This window comes from Pteropus alecto, unplaced genomic scaffold (genome assembly GCF_000325575.1).
Source record: "Pteropus alecto unplaced genomic scaffold, ASM32557v1 scaffold22, whole genome shotgun sequence".
NCBI classification, from domain to species: Eukaryota; Metazoa; Chordata; class Mammalia; order Chiroptera; family Pteropodidae; genus Pteropus; species Pteropus alecto.
Window position 1 is genome coordinate 6,555,123 of NW_006434839.1, and position 20,784 is coordinate 6,575,906.

Genomic DNA, 20,784 nt, shown 5'->3' on the forward strand with positions numbered 1-20,784 from the left:
ACACATTTGGAAATTTATCTTTGTAATTTATTTGGATATCAAAGTTAACCCCAAGAAGGAAAACTAGATGCAAAAATCTATTTTAGGGCGCAATGACCCTCATCACACAGGAGCAGAAAACCTGAACCATGAATTCTGCATGGTCACCTGACAACTAGCTGTCCGTCCTCATTATCATTCTGGCAGTGAGAACTATAAGATACTATACTCTGCATGAAACGCTTACATTATTAATTCACTCACCAAACATTTATCGAACCTAGTATGTGCTGGACATCATCTAAGTTCCAGGTATGCAAAGCTGATTAAAAAAAAAAAAAAAGTCACTAGCATGTTCTTTATGAGGGAGAAACATATGGAACAAATACTTAGGGAATAATTATATGCTAGATGGACAAGGGCGTAGAGGCAAGGGGAGGAGTAAGAGAGGTATCAGATGTCCCAGAAAAGATGTTGCTGAGGGATGAGTAGAAAAATACCAGAAGAGAAGGAAAAGGCATCAAGTAGAGAGAAAACACGTGCAAAGAAAGAGAGGCATGACAGAGCATGAAGGTTTGTAAAACTTCAAACCTTAATGTTTAAGATGGCTAAATAGACTACGGGAAGTAGACAAAATGACAGAGATTATCAGTTCAGTTTCAGAACTGAATCTGCATCCTGGACCCTGGGAGAGAGTTCCGGTTTGGAGATAACAGTTTGAAAGTAATCGCTACAACTACTGAATGAGTGAGACAACGGTAGCGTGAGCAGAAAAGAGTTCAAGAGAGACTCAGTGGAGAACTTGGGTTGAGTGAGCTGGCCGAGAGAACAGAACCTTGACAAGCCTGTGAATAATGGTCTGAAATGGAATTAGGGGCCACAGACATGGTGATGGAGGAGCGGAGGGAAAAGGTAGAAACATGAAAGCATAATTAGCTGTGTAAAGGTTCACAAAATCAAGTGAGATAAGACTGAAAAATGCCCTTGAGATGAGGTGGTGAGATGGTGACTGGTCAGTAGAATTCAAAGAATGGGAGGGAGGGGAAGGAAATGATGAGCAGAGAATATACTGGAACAGCTCAGAAGGGAGGAAAAGAGGAATTTAAGTGCTAGGTGAGGAAGGTGTTAGGTATTTTTAAGAAAAAACAGATTTTATAAAATGAGAGAGGTTTGAGTTGAGCTTATTTATAGGTCCCAGAGAAACAGCCATTAGAGAGAAAAAGAGTGAAGACATGGAAAGATTAGATCTAAAATAAACAAACAAACAAGCAAACAAATAAAACACCACCACCACCCAAATCCCGGACAGCATGGAGGGAAATGAGATTAAGACCAGAGGAAGAACTGCCTCTAAAAAGGAAAGGGCACATAAAAAAATGTGTCTACAACAATAAATTTCTAAAGGTAAAGATAGAAAATTGGGGAAATTCAGCACTAGTGGAGTAACGGATCTCTTTGTCATGGACTTTCTGTTATTCTCAAATTATCAGGATAACCTAATTAGGAACAAAATCTCCATAAAGACCAGTACAGTATCTCATACACAGAAAGCACTCAATAAATATTTGTTGGAAAAAATGAATGAAAAATAATTAATAAAAACATAACTAAATTAAAAAAATTTCCCCTAAAATTTAGTTTAAGTACTAAATTTTAAGTACTAAATAGTCAACTCCTATTGTAGGAGGTACATCTTGAAAAATCAATATATAAAAAACATGTAAAAGAGAAAATGTAATGAATTCAGGCTTATAAAGCAGAGGGACTTCCAACTTTCAGAGAAGAAGGTTGATTCCTTTTTATTCTTTGGTGAGATCCTCATTTCAATTTTCTTGAAAGCTTCAAAATAAGGAAGAACTGCTGATTCATTCAGATGCATATCTGAGCATTGATGTGCCTCTACCAAACCTGCTCAGCATTTCTAATTTCATTTTAAAGAATGGATTTGGTGGTCTCTTTTCTTACAATTTTCTTTTCTATTCTTATTTCCAATTTACATTTAAAAAATAAGCAAAATATGCAAAGCTATCAAGATATTGATAGCTTTGCTGATGCTAGCGCCCTGAGCACACTGGGCAGAATGAGAGAACTGCCTGTGGCCTGCATGGCATCACTGCTAAGTAGCCACCGGGAGAGGTTGCAGTTGTATTAAAACTTAGAAAAAAAAAAGTGGCTATGATGAATGTGACTGTACAGAATATATTATATTCTAATAGCCAAGTAGCTAACGTGAAGACAATGAACAAATATAATTAAAAATAGGCTCCAGATAGTATGAAGTGGTTAAAGACATATAGCTTTTAATATGAAAGAATTAAAATGCAAGATTCTGAAAACCTATTTAAAGAATATTTAATATCCATCGAGTCTATTTTGTGCTTTTATAACCAGCCCACCCACTTACCTATGATTTGCATGCTCATTTACTCAAAATATTTTAACTTTAATGGACCAGAACCATGTGATTTACAGTCAATAACTACTCACTACAAATATGATAGAGCCTCCCAATTAGACCCATGCGTGTTCATTGTTTCCTGTGATATTCCCGTGGCCAGCGGGAGCTCATGGTTAGTCCCTCATGTGACACTTCTCCCTTCCCTTGACTGAATTTTGTTGTTTCCAAATACTAGCCTACATACTGATGTATGCCTAAGAACATTGATTAAAGTTGTCATCTTCCTTTGAAAAGAATGTTTCATAATTTTGAGGTAATGTTTTCTTGGTGTTGAAATTCCTTCTCTTTAATAAAACTAGCAACCAATGTTGGTTGCCAATTATTTTTTCATTGATTGATTCATAAATCCCAAAGTCTGAAAAATAGAGTTAACTAATTTCAGCTTCCCTGGCTTTTATACCCAATGCTGTAGGACACGGTCTATATTCATCATCTAGATCATGTGGCTTCTGGGCACCCTGGCTCATCACCTGGCTACACCATGCCCCAAACCCCAAGACCTCTTACTTGCCTGACAGGTTCCTTGGCCCCACAAGACAGGAAGAAAATGAAAAGATTCTTAAAAGGTTGCTTTGAAGATGTTTAAATTATAAGCAGTTTTATGACAGTAAGATGCTAAAAAGTTGTCATTTATTCCAAAATAATGATTGAATATTATGTTTTTATAACGTGGATGGCTAACACAGACATAATGTCACACAAAGAAACCAGACACCAAAGAAGACATATTGAATGATTCCATTCATGTGAAGTTCAAGCACAGGTAAAACCAATCTATTTATAATGATAGAAATGAGAATAATGGTTACCTCCTAGGAAAGGGTATTGACTATCAATATGAGGAAGTCTCTGGGGCACTGAAGACGATCTTATCAATGTTTCATATTCTGATGTGAGTCATGGTTACGTTTGTGTACTCATAAGTAAAATTTCATACAAATATATTAATACATGTTTAAAGATTTGTGCATGTTAATATCTGTATGTCACATCTCAATCAAAAAGAAACAGATTAGCTTTTAAAATATTTACAGATTCTGAAGTCAGAGAACCCAATTAAGATAGTTCCATATTCTTTCACTAAAAGGTGATATCCTAGAAACTTTCTGGCATTACACTTTTTCTTTCCATATCAAATACTTTCTCATCTACTTACACTGAGGAAGCTTACAGGAATAGGCTTTAAAGAATGCTCACTGAGTTTAACAAGAGTAATCACCAAATACTCCTATTCTTCCGTAAGTACTGAAAACTACAGTGAGGAAATCACAAACTCCAATATCTATTTCAATTGCAAAAGAAAAGGACAGACTCAGAACTTCCAAGTTCAAAACCTTACCAAAGGTTAACCAAAAATTTGCTCTTACTGAAAAATGAAATTAAGGTAATTAAAAACTAAATCTTCTATAAAACTTCCACCTCTGTTCTTTATATCTCACTGCTCTTGCTTCTCTTATTGGAATCAAAGAATTTCCTTTCTTAGTTATTAAATAACAGTCTCAAGAAAATATTGTTGCTTAGTTTGAGGGTTTTTTTGTTCATTTGTTTTTAACTACAGAAAGAAAACGGGTTTCTTGACTGTGAAATGAAAAATATTTCACCTGTGATATGACATATTTAAAAAAAAAACAGTAGGCAATATTAATGATTAATGTTCAAATGACAATTACTAAATGTAAAAAAAAAGTTTAAAATGACCAAGGAAGAGCCCATGGTGTTATTTAGAAGCCCTTGTAACAAAGCATACAAAGCAGAAAGAAGAGAACAAAATGAAAAGGAGTGTGAGTGTGTTTTCTGACGGGAAAGGGGAATGGTAAAATAATTTTCCAAATCATACAGAGAAACAATGTATAGTCAATACCCAAAGGAATATATTACTAAAGGTTTTTCCTCTAGGTATTCCTGTGATATTTTTGATACCAAATTACATTATCAATCTAGGTTTCAAAATCAGATGTAAATGGGCCTGGGGCTGGACATAAATATATTTCATTGAATGCTGAATAAGCATATTTTGGCTACTGCAGTCCGAGATAAATACATGTATGGAATACATAAAAAGCAGCACATAAATTATGTAAACATTTTGTACTGAAAAGAGTCTTCTCTACTGTCTTTTACAGGTAAGTTTCCAATAAAGTTAATTAATAACTATAAAATTTAATTATGAAAATCTGCATCTAAATTGCCAGCTTAAATTGAGGTCAAAATCACAGCAGTTGTCATGATGATTTTAGGTTTATTTGCAAATAGACTTTTAGTCTCATATTAGCTTTTACCACAGAAGCAAGCCAGCTTTCTTTTTGCCTTAAGAGTCACTGAAAGAGTTAACTTATACTTACCATGTACCAGTGACTGGCACGGGAAAAGAAAAAATAATAATACAAAAACAGAAGCAGAGAAGGGGGGAAAAAAAAAAAGGATAGCAAGAACTCCATGGTAGGGCGAGGAGGGGGGACAGCATTCCTCTAACACAGCCATGACTCGAGTTTCTCTCCTACCCTTGTGTAGGAAAGAAGTCAAAGCGAAAACGACACAGAAGTCAACTATAACTCCTTGAGCCTGCCAAGGACCACCATCAGCATTAAAGTGAAGGAGAGAAAAGAAGCCCAAATGAGTGAGCAATGGAAGAAACATATCTATCCGGAGCTCTGAATTTGCACGGTATAGTAGGAAGACTTATGATTGTAGATTTAAAGAATGTAGACCTGACAATTCAGCATCTAATTAACTGCGTCTTGAATTCAGCTTCTGATTAAGCATTTCCAGGAAGGACGCCATGTTCCAAAGAAAGCTTTCCTATTTTTGGATTGCCTCGTTCATTAGAAAATTTTCATTATATAGAGTCAAATCTCTTTAATATCCAATACACTAGTTCTGATCCAGATTTATAAAACAAGAAAAAACAAACTGCTTTATTTCTTTTAAGTGACATACATTCATATATTTGAGAACAGATAGCAAGTCTTCTGTTTTCCTTCTAGCTTTCACTAACATTTTCAGTTTCTTCCTACTGTTCCTCATAAGGAATGGCCTGTACATTTCTGCTGACTAGACTGGCCGGCACATGTTACCTTTTCTGATGGTGTTGTTGAGATGCGCACTGACATGTGGGTTGGAGCCTTGACTGACTCTCCATTTCACTCAGCAATAAAAAATTGTCAATTAGTTGCAGTCAGTGTTCAACCATATATCACACACCATATTTTGAAAATACAAAAGGAAAAGCTTCGAAAAAAATTTTTAATCTCCAAAAGTTAGCCAGTTTGAAGGTTAAAAGCATTTAATATTTTTAATATAAATTCAAAAGCAGTTACTCAAAGGTGGGGTTTGAAATCTAAATATCCCACCACTCAATTGCTTCATAGGCCTTCACAGGTCAGGTAGCTTAAAGACAGCAATATTTTTCATAATTCTGAGGACAGGGAAAAAAATGTTTCATAAAAATGCAACAGGGTAGCCACATTTCCCCCCATGCATGAATAATGTATGATCTACAATGTTATTTTCCAGACTATCTAATCACCAGCATCTTTCAAAATGTCTATATAAGCTTCAGCTCATTAAGAACAAACATGTATCTGTATAAAAATATAACATACCTGTGAACACTGAGGATATTCCTCCAAATACCAAAGCACACATCAAACTGACATGGTGGGACAACTTTTATGCATTTCTCTCAAAGATAAAAATATTGGGAAAAGAAATACAAAATAATTATTCCAGCTTGTGACATTCACACTTACTCTAAATAATAAAACTTAAATCCCTCTTTCAAAATGAACCACACACACACACACACACACACACACACACACACACCACAAACACACACACATTCAAGAAATGATCCAGGGGCTACTGGACACGTTCTAAATAAAAGTGAAAATCTAAGAGAAAGAGAACAAGAGGCTAAATAAGAAAGCTTTTAAAGCAAGGTTTCTTCTATTAGAAAAGGTTTTATCATTTTAGAAAGATATTCCACTATTAATGAAAAACTGATAAGCAAAAGTTACTTTATGAAACCGTAAACTTTTAACGTAGTAAGAGAAAAGCAAAAAAAAAAAGTATCTAAAGTTCTAATAAATAGACTCAGATTTTGTTTTACTAGTCAAGTTACAAAAGTCAGAGTTTAGAATTAATGGTATAAAAAAAATAAATTTCTAAATTCATCTTTATATTCATATATTTTATCCTATAGTGTACTTTCTAGTTATGACAGAGGTAAAAAGACACAAAAAAATCTAGTATACCATTTTTTTAGGTATGAAAGATTGATGTATTTCAATATCATTACTAAAGTAAAAATAATTTTCCTTCTATTTTTATTCATATCTGATGAAAAAAAAAACATTTACTTCAATGAATATTTGCCAAGCACTCCTATAAGTTGCCTATTAATTCTTTAAACAAATGTTTATTGTGTACTCCATTCATACAGGAGATACATTTGAGCCGCTACCCTTCCTTCATTGTGGAAGCACTGTTAGGAAAGATGCTGAGAAAGAAAAGAGCATGGGGACACAGCTCCAGGATGCTGCAGGAGCCGGGAGTCCGGAGACCAAGACCGGTCTCAGCAAACGTACTCATTTGTAAGCGAGAGTTAGGGCCAGAAACAGTTGAAAAGACCTTTTGTGCTAGACCTAGTTATATTAGGTCTAACTACATATGTAGGTATATATAATTATATATATACGTATATATAATTCATATGCGGTTAAGTGATTATCATAGAATTATTTTCTATTTAAAAAAATGTTAGATTTGAACCAAAAAAAAAAAAAAAAACACACAAAACACAGGCCTTCTGCAAAGCAGCCCAGCAAACCATACTACTTCTTTAGGAGAAAACAATCTACACTTCAGCCACAACTACTCTTTAAAAACTCTCATAAACCTGAAACATCACACGGGATAACTCCTTAGGAACATCTTGATGGGCTTATGGCATAACAATATCTGCTCAATATCTTTGGATAATACTGTCAAAGTAGGCTATATCAAAGATTTATTTTCCATTTTAGAACATATAATTGTTAAGAGGGACAGAGGATTTTTACTACACTAATTACAGTAGTGCTGATAACTTCACCATTAAAAACAGGGCTTCCTGAGTGTCCCAAATCCAGTAAATGAAGTCTTAGAAAACAGTTTTTCCCAACAGCCATTATATGAGGCTCTCTCTAAGCCTTAGAAGTCATTCAAAGTTTCAGATCTAGCCCCATAAGTTTCTTGTAAATCTAAATATAACATTCTCTTTTTTGTTTAAACAAAAAGGAGAAATTTGGCCCTTGACTATTTGTGTACAAGCTCCCTATTCACAAGCCCCAACATACACCCAGCACCCCACACACCTGTTCACATTAGTCGTCTCGCTGTTCTTGAAAGAATTCATCCTCTTTTCACTTTCCATTTCTTCTGCCTCGGTCATTCTCCCCCAGATATACACATGGCTTCTCTCTCACTTTCAAGTGTAATCAAATGACGCGTTTTCAGAAAGGCCTTCCCAGTTCACTCTGCCTAAAATAGTGCCCCCGACCACCGCCACCAGTCATTAATATCTAATTCCTAACTCTTCTGTTCTTCATGAATACTTCATAAAACCTGATACTGTTTCCACATGTATTAGTCAACTTTTTTGGCTGATTTTTCCACTAGACTAACTTCCCCATGAGCAGAGACTTGTTAGTCACTAGATGCAAAGACTCAGCCCAAAGTAAGTACTCAATAAATTTGGTTAAATGCATGAGAAAATGGGTTTTTATTATGCTTAATTATAACAGTGAATATTATATGCTTTTGATCTGCCAGTATTGCCAACATGTGAAATTATAAGTACAATAATTAGTAAAACAAAAAATATAAAATAAAAATGTAAATCACAGTGGCCATTTACTTTAGAATATCATTTTTAGAAACATCACCTACTATATTAATGGCATAATCAATGTGGGAGTCTTTTATTTTTCAAAGTTTGGTTTCAACTACCTACTGACTCCCTAACTTCAAGCACTTCTTAACAAATCACAGGCATTTCAAACTTATTTCACAACCAGGCCATGAGTAACCCTTAAACCATAACCCATACTGCTACTAACTGGCAGTTTCTGTATCTGACAAAATTAACTTTTAGAAGATATTCTTCTCTATAATTAAAGACAAATATGATTAGATATGCTTACAATTACATGTTCTTACACTGTTTGCCTTACGAAGGGCACACAGCCAATCAGAGATACTGTCCTTCACCAAAGCCCAAATTGCCAAGAAAATTTCATCTCCATAACATAAATGCAGCCTAACCCTTATTGAGCAATAAATATTTCATTTTTTGTTCTACCCAGTAAGCCTTAGTTGCCGTCTGATTTTAATGAAGTGTAACTGATAATAAATAGTGAAAAAATACTCACAGCCTGGATATTCAACAATCGAGTTGTGTTCAACAGAGAAAGCATCAGTGTCATTTTTACAACTTTAAAAGGCATCATCATCCACTATGTCTCTGGCCTCTTATCCTCTGCCAAGTAACCCTGAGACTGCAAACATCTGTTCAATTGTCTCATAAGAAACACCCTATATACGCAAAGTGTTCGTTACCTCCAAGAGCCAAGTGCCTTTTAAAAGCTAGTTGAAGCAAATAAGCAAAAGAAACAACACACTGTCAGCTGGACTTTTAAATTTAAAAATGTCAAGCCTTTGGAGTCCCTAAATATATAAAAGCATTTCTCAGTCACAAAATTACCATACTTGAAAAGTAAAAAGCAAAATCCAAATCAACCAATTCCTTTACTTTACAGATATGAAAATTAAGGTTCCATGATTTTGGCCAACATCAAAAATGAAAATGTGGTCATTCCCCTCCCCACCACCAGCCACTTTCAGTGGTCTAGCCTGTTATGCACTATACAAACGCCTTTTTCATTGAAACAATAGCTCCAGTGCTAAAAGAATGACTAAATAATCATTTACTAAATTAATTTCCCAAGTGTGTTCAAACTGCAAAATTTTACGTACATTCTCCACATCAGATAATTAAGATTAAGTGAGGTCTTAAGGGTAAGACCCTAATCCAACAGGGCTCATATCCTAAGAAAAAGAAGAGGCCATATCGGGATACAGTAAGAAGACCTCCTTAGGGACACATGTGTCATCATTCCTGACTTGTCTCAGCTCTAAAGATTTGGAATTTCACTTTCTCAAGCAATGATGGACAGCATGAAATCCCATCACCTATTTCTGAGGATTATCCGCCTTTGAAACCAGAAGCCTACAGCTATGAGATGGTGAGAGCAACAGAGTCAAATAAAAGACTTTGTCTTCATTAGCAACACTCCTCACCAACTGGCTTCATTGGCCTAGAATGCACATATAAATAGAACAAGAATTAGTGTTTTTTGAGCACTTTTAGATGCTACAAGGATTTAGATTTTTAAAAAAATAATTTTTGTTGTCAACCATTTTCTGCTATGTGAAGGAATTATACTAACAAATCTAAAGTATGATATATTCTGTTTTTAGGCTTTTAGAGAATACAGAATAATGAGAAATTAAAAAAAAAAAATACAAAGGGAAAATTAAATTCTCATTCCCTCCCCCGAAAACACCACAAATAGCAGCCACAAAGTAATTTCAAATTTCCTGAAAGGGCTACATCATATATTAATTGTAATTAAAAAGTGTTAAACTGTGTCAAACTGTGGTTGATACTTTAATAAAATGTACTTCAGTGATGAAGGTTTATTTATATTTAGATCATGGTTAACAATTACCATGATGTAATTATTCAAAAATAATACTTTTTGTAAACAAGATCCAATTTCATGTCAGACCTAAACAAAAGAACTATGTCATTCAAATATTAACATTCACATTTCTCCTCTTTATTATCTAAATTCAAAACCTATAAAATAAATTTCATTTATCAGAACTAATCCATCTATTTCTCTTGCATGTTTTCAGAGAAAGCTGAAAAACAGCAAAGATGTTGGTGGGGGTAAAAAAAAGGCATGAGGCCTATAATTTTCAGGGTCTATATTTTGGTGAAAGTGTTTTAGAATCTACCCAGACATGGCCAAAAATCTGTTTATTTCAATATTTTTTTGTTTGTTTGTTTAGACCCACAGGTAGAAAAACTGATCAGATGACCTCTTATCATCCAAAACTCACATTAGGGGTTTAATTAAACACAACTTTTTAGGCTAAGAGTGAAGCAAGGATAATACGATATCTCATCTTCCTAAAACGTAGCTCTCTAAGAGATAATATTCTGGTTTCTTAACCAAAAAGAGAAAATACTAAGGGAAAACATTAAATAAATTGAGGAGCCAGCAGAGTTAATGAGTGAACAAACTGCAAGTCAGTTTTCCTGCCTTCAGCACTCTGGGAGATTTCCCAGTGATGAGATGGTGGCAGCTGTGAGACCAGTACGAAGATAAGTTTGCAACAAGGTTACCAGATCTGAGGGCCTTGTGCAATAATTTTATGGGAGGGCAGTATAAAGAAATGGCTGCTGAAAATATATAAAACAGCATGATGGGAATCTGCAGGGTGGTGTTCTTAGCTGGTGGTTCAGAGTTTTCAATAGGGAAAACCTTTAGGCTGCAGAGAATGCACTGCAAGCTGAATAAAAACTAAGAAAAGGACATTTTTAATAAGTGAAGTGTGGAAAAGCCATAGCCACAGTTTCTGGGAGACAGAATGCAAGCATTGCTAGACACAGGAGAAGAGCAACAAAGGAAAATTAAAGCCCTGCACACTTGAAAGGGTTTCTTCCTTCCAATGAAAACCATTTGAGAGTTCACAAAGAGAGTTTAAGAAAACAATGACATAATGTTTTAATAGTGTTGGTTTGTGATAAAAGTCAACTTGTGATAAGTTCCCTCTGAACCTACTTTTTGAATACACTGTAAGTTATAAAGAAATAATAATAATTAAAATCCATTAGAAAAAAAAAGTTTGGAAAATTGGGATGGAAAATAGTATGAGTCACTCCACACAAATGGAAACACATTTGGAGGGGAACTACTGGGTGACAGGATATGTGACAGTTCAATAATGTCAAACTGGTTTCAACAGAGGCTGTGCTGATTTACATACAAGGTGTAAAAGATCTCATTGATCAACCACCTTTGCAATAATTGGTGTTTTCCAGCTTCCTAATTTTTGCCACCTATGCAGCCACCAAGTGAGTACCTTTAAACAAGGATTTGATATTACTTTTTTTGTTTCCCAGGACCTGGCACAGAATTAGAGTTCAATAAATAATCAGTGAGTAAAACTGAAGTGAAGGAGACTAGATTTGAAACTAGATAACTTGCTCATGTTTTCATTTTAAATTTCAAATCCTGTGTTTTTTCCTAACTTTCCACTTTTTTTATACTGCCTCTCCAGCTACGTTATATTGTCTTCTAAATAATAAAATGTTAAATCACATTCGCTCTGAACTAGCACGGGGAAAAAAGCAAGGAGCAAAGGCTGAAAAATATATCTATATATATTTAAATAATCCCATAAAAATAAGAGTGACTATTTCTAAATGAGAGGAAAAACATTCATCACAAGCAAGAAACATTCCATTTACTGAGTATAAATAAACGAACAACTAAAGAAGAAATGAGAAAATTTTTAAATAACGATAGTAAAAATGAAATATACTAGTATGATAATGCACAGATTCTTCTCATTACCAAAACTAAACTTCCAAAATTTAGAAGAAATCCCAATAATCCACAAACACTAAAGTTGTAAAAACTAAAATAATAAAAAAAAAATACTAAAAGATCTTAGTCATTTCAAGTTCCATAAGCCCATTATGAGTTTTCAGCTGAATCTCTATAACATGTTCGAGAAGATAGGTTACAATTTGAGCCAAAGGCTAATTTAAAGTCTATAATGATCACCTGCTTAGAAAGGAACTGACTTACCTTGCAGACCATATTTTTGTTACTTTCATTAAGAGTCACACAGAAAATGAATGAATGATAAACTATTTAAATCATGCACCAAAACTTTCTCCAGTTCTAGTCAACAATAAATCAAAATTCTGAATGAAAGTAGAACCCAAACAAATGAGTAAAACTAGTAAGAATATTATAACTCCTTAAAACAACTCTCTAGTAAAGCACTGTAAATATAATACTAAATAATTATTATCAAAAATTGTAATTTATTAAATGCTACCAGTATTTTACCAGAAATGCATTTTTTGAGTGTGAAATAGTATATTTTTCCATTTAACTAACTTCATGTCAAAAAAAGAAAAAATAAGTTTATGGGAAAATAAATCTCTTTGAATGCGGTTATTGAAAACACTGCCAAAAAGTTTCCGAAGGGTTTGTTTTTTCTATACTTAGGAACAAATGCAAGCATAAGGATTCTAGTTATCTAAGCCATAATGTAACTTAGCAGTAAATTATGGTATTAAATCTAGGTTAGAAGATGCCTATAGTGATTATGTATTTTCCCCACTGTCCTAACAATTAGCAGCACTAAGTAGAAATCAGTTGTAATTAGAGAAGACAGTGAGTATTAAACTAATTACCAAATTCAGTTGATATATATGAGCATTGTTACTTAATCTAGAATTCTATATGTCGTAATTTATCTAGAAGTTTAGAGGAATAGTCTTAATTCTCTTAACTCCACGATTCTTAAATTATATGAATTTACTTGCTGCAAATGTTTGCTAACACGGATTTTTTTAAGGTTAATAAAATTTCTTTAAAAATCTTTTATTTTTTACTGTATGAAAGTGAGGGGTTTTATTGCTATTGTTTAATTTATATTTTTGTGTTTTTTTTTTAATTTAAAGCTAATTGGGCAAAGTAACTCAGTATAATTTTAAAAACTGGTTAAGAAATTAGAATTGAATTAGTACTAATGATATCAATTTAGTAAGTCTTGGCTAATGAGATGGGAGGATAATGCCAGTAATAAACTTCGGACGTTTCATAAATGTATATGTAGTATTATCTATGGTCAATTCAGTAGCATTTGTTAATCCAAATGCCTTAAATATTGTAGGAGTTATCTGAGAATGTTCAAGTGATAATATAAGGTGTCTAACTTTTAATAAACCCAACGGTTTCTGGTCCGATATATAAAAATACAGCAAAATATCTATATTGCTTTGCTACCAAGGAAAACATACAATTAATGTTATCCTGGATATCTGTGTCCAAAAGTACCCATTTTGATTGTAGTCAAAAACACATAATTTACCATCTTAACCATTTTTAAAGGTATGGGACCGTCTCTAGAACTTTTTCATCTTACGAAATTGAAATTTTAGATCCACTGAACAAATCCCTTTCCTCCCATACCAAAAGGTACCTTCTTACAGGTATTTAGGGCTTAGAAGCTTTTTAAATAGAATTATTATGAATTGTTACTTTCTTATAATTATGCCATCACAATAAACTGTAAGCATTATGATAGATATCATTTTAGTCACCGTCAAGTTATCCTTCAATACATAAAATCATAAATTTGATTGATGTCTTTTTGTTTCTGTTCAAATCATATTTGTTTAGAGACCTGCCAATTCTCAAAGGATATATGAGTCATTAGTGTAAATTAGTGAGACAGATCACGGGTCTGCAATTTTTTTCCTGCCAAGGGACAGAGAGTAAGTATTTTAGGCTTTGTGGGCCATATGGGTTCTGTTGCAAATATTCGACTCTGCAACTACAGCACAAAAGCAACTATGGGCAACACATATAATGATGAGTGTGTATCAATAATGATTTATTTACAAAAATAGGGAACAGGCTAGCTTTCTCCAGTGGGCCATAGTTTGCCAACCCCTGAAATTTATGGGGAGGGGAGAGACACAGAGGAGAGGGACAGGGGCAGGGATGGGGAATAAGAAAGAAAATCTGAAATATTTATGGAGTTTTACTTGTAAGAACAAGTAGCTTCAGTGGGGTTGACATTATTTGTTCTATTGATTAACTTTGATAGTGAGGCCCTTGAAAGTAGAACAAGCTCGTTTTTTTTTTATGACTCGTTTCAATGTTGACCGACCTATTAGCATTCACTACATCAGCATAAATAATGAAAATATTGATCTTCACTAAGTACATAGGATTTGACTTACCTTAATAATGGATGAAATATGACAGTAATATTTCTGGCTCCAGGTTTGCAGACAAATTTTGTTCCTCCACCTTCAATTAAATTGTCATCAGGGCCCCCTTTCAGGAAAAAAAAAAAGAGAGAGAGAGAGAGAGAGAGAGATTTAGTTTTTAGAACTATAACAAAGAAATAAACTGAGCATAGCTAGTTAAATGTTACACCAACATACATGGGACCATCTATGAAAACAACTGCCTTCAAAATCTACAAAACTATTTGGAATTACCTGACTTAGTTCACCTTGCTAAACTATGAATTATCATTTTCACTCTGGCACAAGAACATGGAAGCATGATAAGAATAGTATAGTTAAAGAAACAGTGCACGAGTATAACTCAGTTAAGGTTAAACTCTTAATCTCTCATCATTAGTGTCTATCTTGGACAGTACGGTACATGGGACTGTGAGGGGAAGGAAGAAATGCCATGTGAAGTGGTCCAGGGCTGTAGAGGTTGGAGCAGAGACCCATACAAATCTAACTGACCATACTGCATCAAATCCAAGAACCCATTACTTACAAGATACACTATTGTTTTATTTAACACACACACAAAAAAAATCCTGCTAAGCAAACTATAGAATGCTTCCTTATTACTTAGAATCTTTGTTCTCTTATTGAAAAGCTCCTTTTTAAATAGATGTTTACTGTATGTCTTTCATACACATTTAATAAGGTGATACAAGAAAAATAAACTGGTTAAGGCATTCTTAAAACTATGTAATATTCCAAGTCTAGCTCTTCTGAATGATTCAGAGTTGTCAATATCCTTGTTTTCTAAAGAATGTCAGCAAATGAGTTTCTCTAAGGAATGTATCCGGTATTTTATTTCAAGCTGCTGATACCCATTCTGCAAGGTTTAATGTTATGTTCTTAATGCTATCAGAAGGTTTAAAGAAAACATGTTTTTATATCAACCAAGACTCATACCCTTTCCTCAAATGGTCCTTATGAGGTTCATTAACTGAAACACTAAAGGGTCACAGTATGAGGTATAAATACTCAGCTCTCACACACTGAGGCAAAAACAACTCAGCATGGCTGTCTTCTGGTGGACAGCCATTAAGATGGCATTGGTTTAAGATATGATCTAATTTCAGAGAGTTGAGAATTATACATCTTAGGATACTGGATCTTAGGATCTTTTCCATTAGCTCAATAAATGCAATCTCTGACTTCTCTCCATCTTTTCCTCACTCCAAGGAAAGTGAAGTAACTCCTTTGGTAAAATTGAAAAGAAAAAGCTCGGCATGCATACTTCAGCAACCCCCTTATGCCACTTTAGAAACCAGAATGCCTGTACATAATAAGTGTGGTCTTGCTAAGCTTAGCAATAAGGGTCTTGCCTTCTTAGAGAAGGACAAAATGGTCCAGCATCTTCTGTAAGTGGGTGAGTAAATTTGTTTAATTTTGATGTTGACTTAACAAATTCATTTGGCTCTCATACTAGGTTATGTTCTTCAATCTAGTTTATATCAATATCAAGGTGGTATTTCACCTTCCATCTACCTTACTTGGATTATATCTTAATAGTTACAGACCTCTGACAAGAAAGATGCATGCCATATAAAAGGCTTCCTCAAAGCTTTAACAACCTCTACTTATAATATTTCTTTCCTAAATTAAACATTTTCTTTCTAATTATAGCTGTTTGCATGATACCAAACACAACTAAGTCTCACCTGATTTATTATCTGTCTTAATGGTCTCTAAGGCATCTTGGAAATTGACTGATAAAAACATGTGAAGCTTCAGAAATCCATACCCCATGTCATTAAGACTCCCCAGAGGCATCAGAGTCTAGACAAATCCCACTTGGATCAGTTGTTTCCACCAACTAATCAGAGCATGGTTTCTTTCAAGAAAAACAGAAAATACGATGGCATGTATAGCTCTTAATTCAACATCATGAGCTGTTTTCTCTCATTTGGAAAAAAATCCATTTTATGGTACTATATTTGTCACAGAGATGTGTTCTGCTAAGTCAGAGGTTTTGCTGATTTAAAAGAAAAGCAAAAAGAGAGCATCAAGACCACCACAAACACTGCTTGAAAGGTAACACTATAGTGACAGAAAAAAAAAAAACAGAATATGCCTTATTTATCAAAAATCTCTTTCTAAGATCATAAAATCGAGACACAATTAAATCACCAAGGAAATGTGTAAAAGAAACCAGGTTATATTCTGCACTCTAGGAACAACATAAATAACATACTATAAAATAAATAAATCTACACAAAAAACTAACGCTTTAATCTACTCAGTAAGAGCACATATTCTAAGGACTATGTGATCTCCAATGGTTTCTAAAAATTCTGACGTTCTGTGATTTTAGGTACTCGGTAATTGATCACAGATCTGATTAACCTAGCTCGTCATTTGCTCTAAATCCCTGTTAGCTACAGACAGATGATTACTGACTCACACGATGGGGTTAAACTAAATAAAAAATAAAGCTTAGGCAGAAATATGAAAAGAGATTCTGCCCTGCCCTGCCCTGAACCCCAACCAAAATTCCACATATGGAAACCTCGTAAAATCTTCCAGTCCCACTACCAAGTGCCATCTACATTGCATTTGATGTGATTTCATTTTTACCGACCATTAGGTCAAATCTAGCTTACTAAATGACCAAATAAATAGCACCAAACCAGGGAAAATATTCTCGAAAATAAAGCTGTCAGAATCAAAAGTAAAGGCTGTGGTTAAAGACTGTATGGTCTCTGAGTATCCTTCCTCTGAGATTTATTCTAGCACTTCAATATTCTGGGTAAGAAACCAAACTCACTGCTCCACCTTTGCCTTCCCGTAATCAAGTAACCTGGGAGCTGCTGTCACGCGCATTCCCAAAGAACATGATGTTCAATTCTGAGAAGAACACAAAAAGGGCCGGGGCGTCTCCTGTCCCATCACTCATTATGCTTACAGTCTAATCCCGGCTGTCGGAGGCCAGGTGGTAGGAACCAGAGAAAATGTTGAATGATGATGGATGGTTGGAAAGAAAGGGAAATGGATAATTGTATTACGAGTAGAATATATATTCTGCAGAAAGGAGGGGAAGAAATGCCCAGTCATATTTCCCATTCCTAACAGTCAGGACAATGGTTTGACGGGCTGTCAGACGACTAGAAAGAGGCACCAAGGCCACCCAGTGTCTACAGGGATGACAGCATCTTAGTGCTGGCAAGCTAGTCTCTTCTTTTAGAATTTTATTTACTTATAATTAGTTCCTAAACTTATTCTTCCCTTGGTTCCCCCAACTAGAATTTGATGTAGTTTATAGTAACATAGTCCTTTTAATAGAATAGAAAACCAAAGCCTCAGAAAGAAATGGAAAGAACTGTTTTCCTGAGGGGACTAGAGTTCAGTGGGAAGAATGAAGATCTGTGCCAGACCTCGGATCTGCTACTTCATATTATACGTGTGATAAAATTTATTTAAATCCACTGAGCCTCAGCTTTCTCATTTATAAGATACAGACTGCAATAAACTCAAAGGTTTGCGGTGATGTTTAAGTAAGATGACATAGTCTAGGCATTCAGTACATTAAACACCTAGTACATCTCAATATAAATTGTTGCCTAATTTTCCCTTGAGAATTACTAAGCAGTTAAGGATCTGATTCCACACTCAGTCACACACACACACACACACACACACACACACACACACACACACACCCATCACTGGAATATACATTTTTTTAAAGTCCAAATTTCAAAAAATGTTATTCTTGCTACTTTAGGCAACATGGTACAACACATTATCATTAATGAGACCAATTAAAACATGGCTGTCTTATTTGGAGGACAATATTTTGCAGTGAAACATTTAGAAAATTGGTGAAAACACAATGTGATGGAGTAAGATTCGCCTTTCTCTACTCTTCATTATTCAATTAAAAATAATCGATATTAAATGTAAAGATGCTAAAATTATAATTCTTTTGTGCCGAGTACTGAGATGAAAATAGTATAGTTTGATGGTCACATTTATTGAGCTGCAGAAGCAGCATGCCTCATCTGATATTTTTAATGGGTCTGCACTGAAAGTTGGCCTTTCCACTCAGAACCACAACGGAGGAGAATTATTTTACAGCAAATATTTTGCTTCATTAATACTCCTTAAGGATTATAAGAATGCATTCAGTATAATAAATATGGAATTCCTGACTGCGTCAATTAATGGGATCTTTAACTGGCTCTAAGAGCCAGCTGAAAGGTCTGAGAATCCCCTGAATTCACAGCTATTACCTTGCCATAGGTGTTCTCTTAGATCAAGTTCTTTAGCAAGCATCTATTCTTAAAGCACAAATTATCATTATGCCTTAATTCTGTTGCTTCTGCTACCACCACCACCAAATTGTAGCAAGGGACTAGGTATGAACTTAGGGTCTGGTACTAAATTAAGAAGAAAGCAAAGGTAAAACATGTATTCTTACCCTCAAATAACTTATAATTACAGTCAACTCATGCAAATCAGGATCGGTGATGACATTCTATTGCTTGTGGGGAGTGCTGTGAGACCTGGAGAGAAAATCCAGGCAGCGAGCCCCTTCGAGGAAAGGATCACCTTTTGCATTCAACTCTCGCCATGTGTATTATTATAACAACAATACTATTTTGTTCAATAATGTATCCCGTGTGCTTGAAATAGTTTCTGGAGCATCATAAATACTCCATAAAGATGTATCGAATGAATATATGAATAAACAAATGAACAAACAATAAAACGATAATGTCTATATTAGACCTAGTGAATTCCACCTAGGAACAAACAGCAGTCGTGTTTTGCATAAAGTATGCTCAGTAAGGGATCTGGGTTTCAATAAAGTCCTGAAAAAGTATATTGATTAAGATATTATTGGTAGAGACAATCTCCCAAATGAAACAAATTAGTTATCTTCACCATTAGAGAAGTAAATGCCTTGCCTATAATTCAATGCTCAATTATATTTTACTCCTGGGTAACTAATGTTGTACTGAAGATAATGAAGACAGGTGTCAAGTACTACAGAGGACATGCAGAAAAGGTCGAGAAGGGGGGAAGGGGATTGATATTCACTATTCACCTACTAGGAAACAGGTGCTATGCTGGACCCTTCACATAAACTATCTCACTTAATCCTAGTAATAGCTTTGTAATATCATTATCTAACACAGAGATTAAGAAATGGAGGCTCACTGGGGGTTGGGAGGGAGCAAAGTGTCTTGTACAAGGTCACACATGATAGATTTATTATTCAAACTGTTTTTTCCAACTATATATACTACGATGTGTTTAAAATCATTTTATGTTCCCAAGAAACTCACAGGTTGAACAAAATGATATAGATGATGGGTGATACAGGAAAATTCTAAAATAGGAAGCAGTAAATCCTGATTTTATGGTGGTTTCGACACATAAAATGCATTTTCCATGGAATCGACACTAACGACAGAAGCTGGTTATCCAAGTCAAAGTATAAAAAGCTTCTTTGATCAAAACTGTAGGTGAAGCTTAAGAAAACAATATTCTCTAGCTCAAACTATCACATAGACAATGATTCTGGGGGAAATACATTTAATGGTCCAACTGAAGCCAGAAATAACACTTTCCACCATAATATAGTCCCAGCAGCAAGAACTAAAACTATCTCTACTTTTCCCCTCATCCTCTGACCTGCCAGTAGCGGGTACAATGACCCTTCTGACCCCAAACACTGGTGGGGTCCAGAAACATGAAAGGGAGAAGACAAGAAATGGCTGGGGCATTCAAGGAGGGAACTGTGGACAGTTTGCTTGCATTAATGCCCAAAGCACTGACAGAACTCTCTTTTTTCTGTTTCTCCTTTTAAGTAAAAATTTACAATAGCCCTCCCTTGCTGTTTCTTTTATTGTTACCATAGGTTTAATCCTAAGTAAATTCATGCTTAATTTCCTTAGTGGGGTGGAGGCTGGAGGTGATTGGTAATGAACTGAACTAATCTTTGAAAGGAACAGAAGAAAAAAATATTAAGAATTCCTTGATCATCCTTTCATTTTGCTGAGAGCCCAGGTGAGAGGAAATAACTGGAATTTACAGCAATACCATATAATTCTGGAATATTCTGGAGCATAAGTAAGAGTGAAGATGAGAGACTTTAGAGCCAGGGTTAAGGATTTACCAGCTAGAAGAGAAAGAACAAGGGGTAAAAAGAGTTAAAGGTTTTGGTAGGAGAAATTCAAGTGAT

The 20,784-nt window shown here is 34.8% G+C and overlaps 1 protein-coding gene across 1 annotated transcript in view; it reads right to left on the reverse strand.

Moving 5' to 3' along the window:
* The window catches only part of EXOC4 (exocyst complex component 4), a 643,761-nt gene that overhangs the window by 344,231 nt on the left and 278,746 nt on the right, over window positions 1-20,784 (reverse strand). Inside the window, 1 exon segment of the mRNA XM_015588393.2 lies at window positions 14,538-14,634. Within this exon segment, the coding sequence (XP_015443879.1) occupies window positions 14,538-14,634 (97 nt within the window).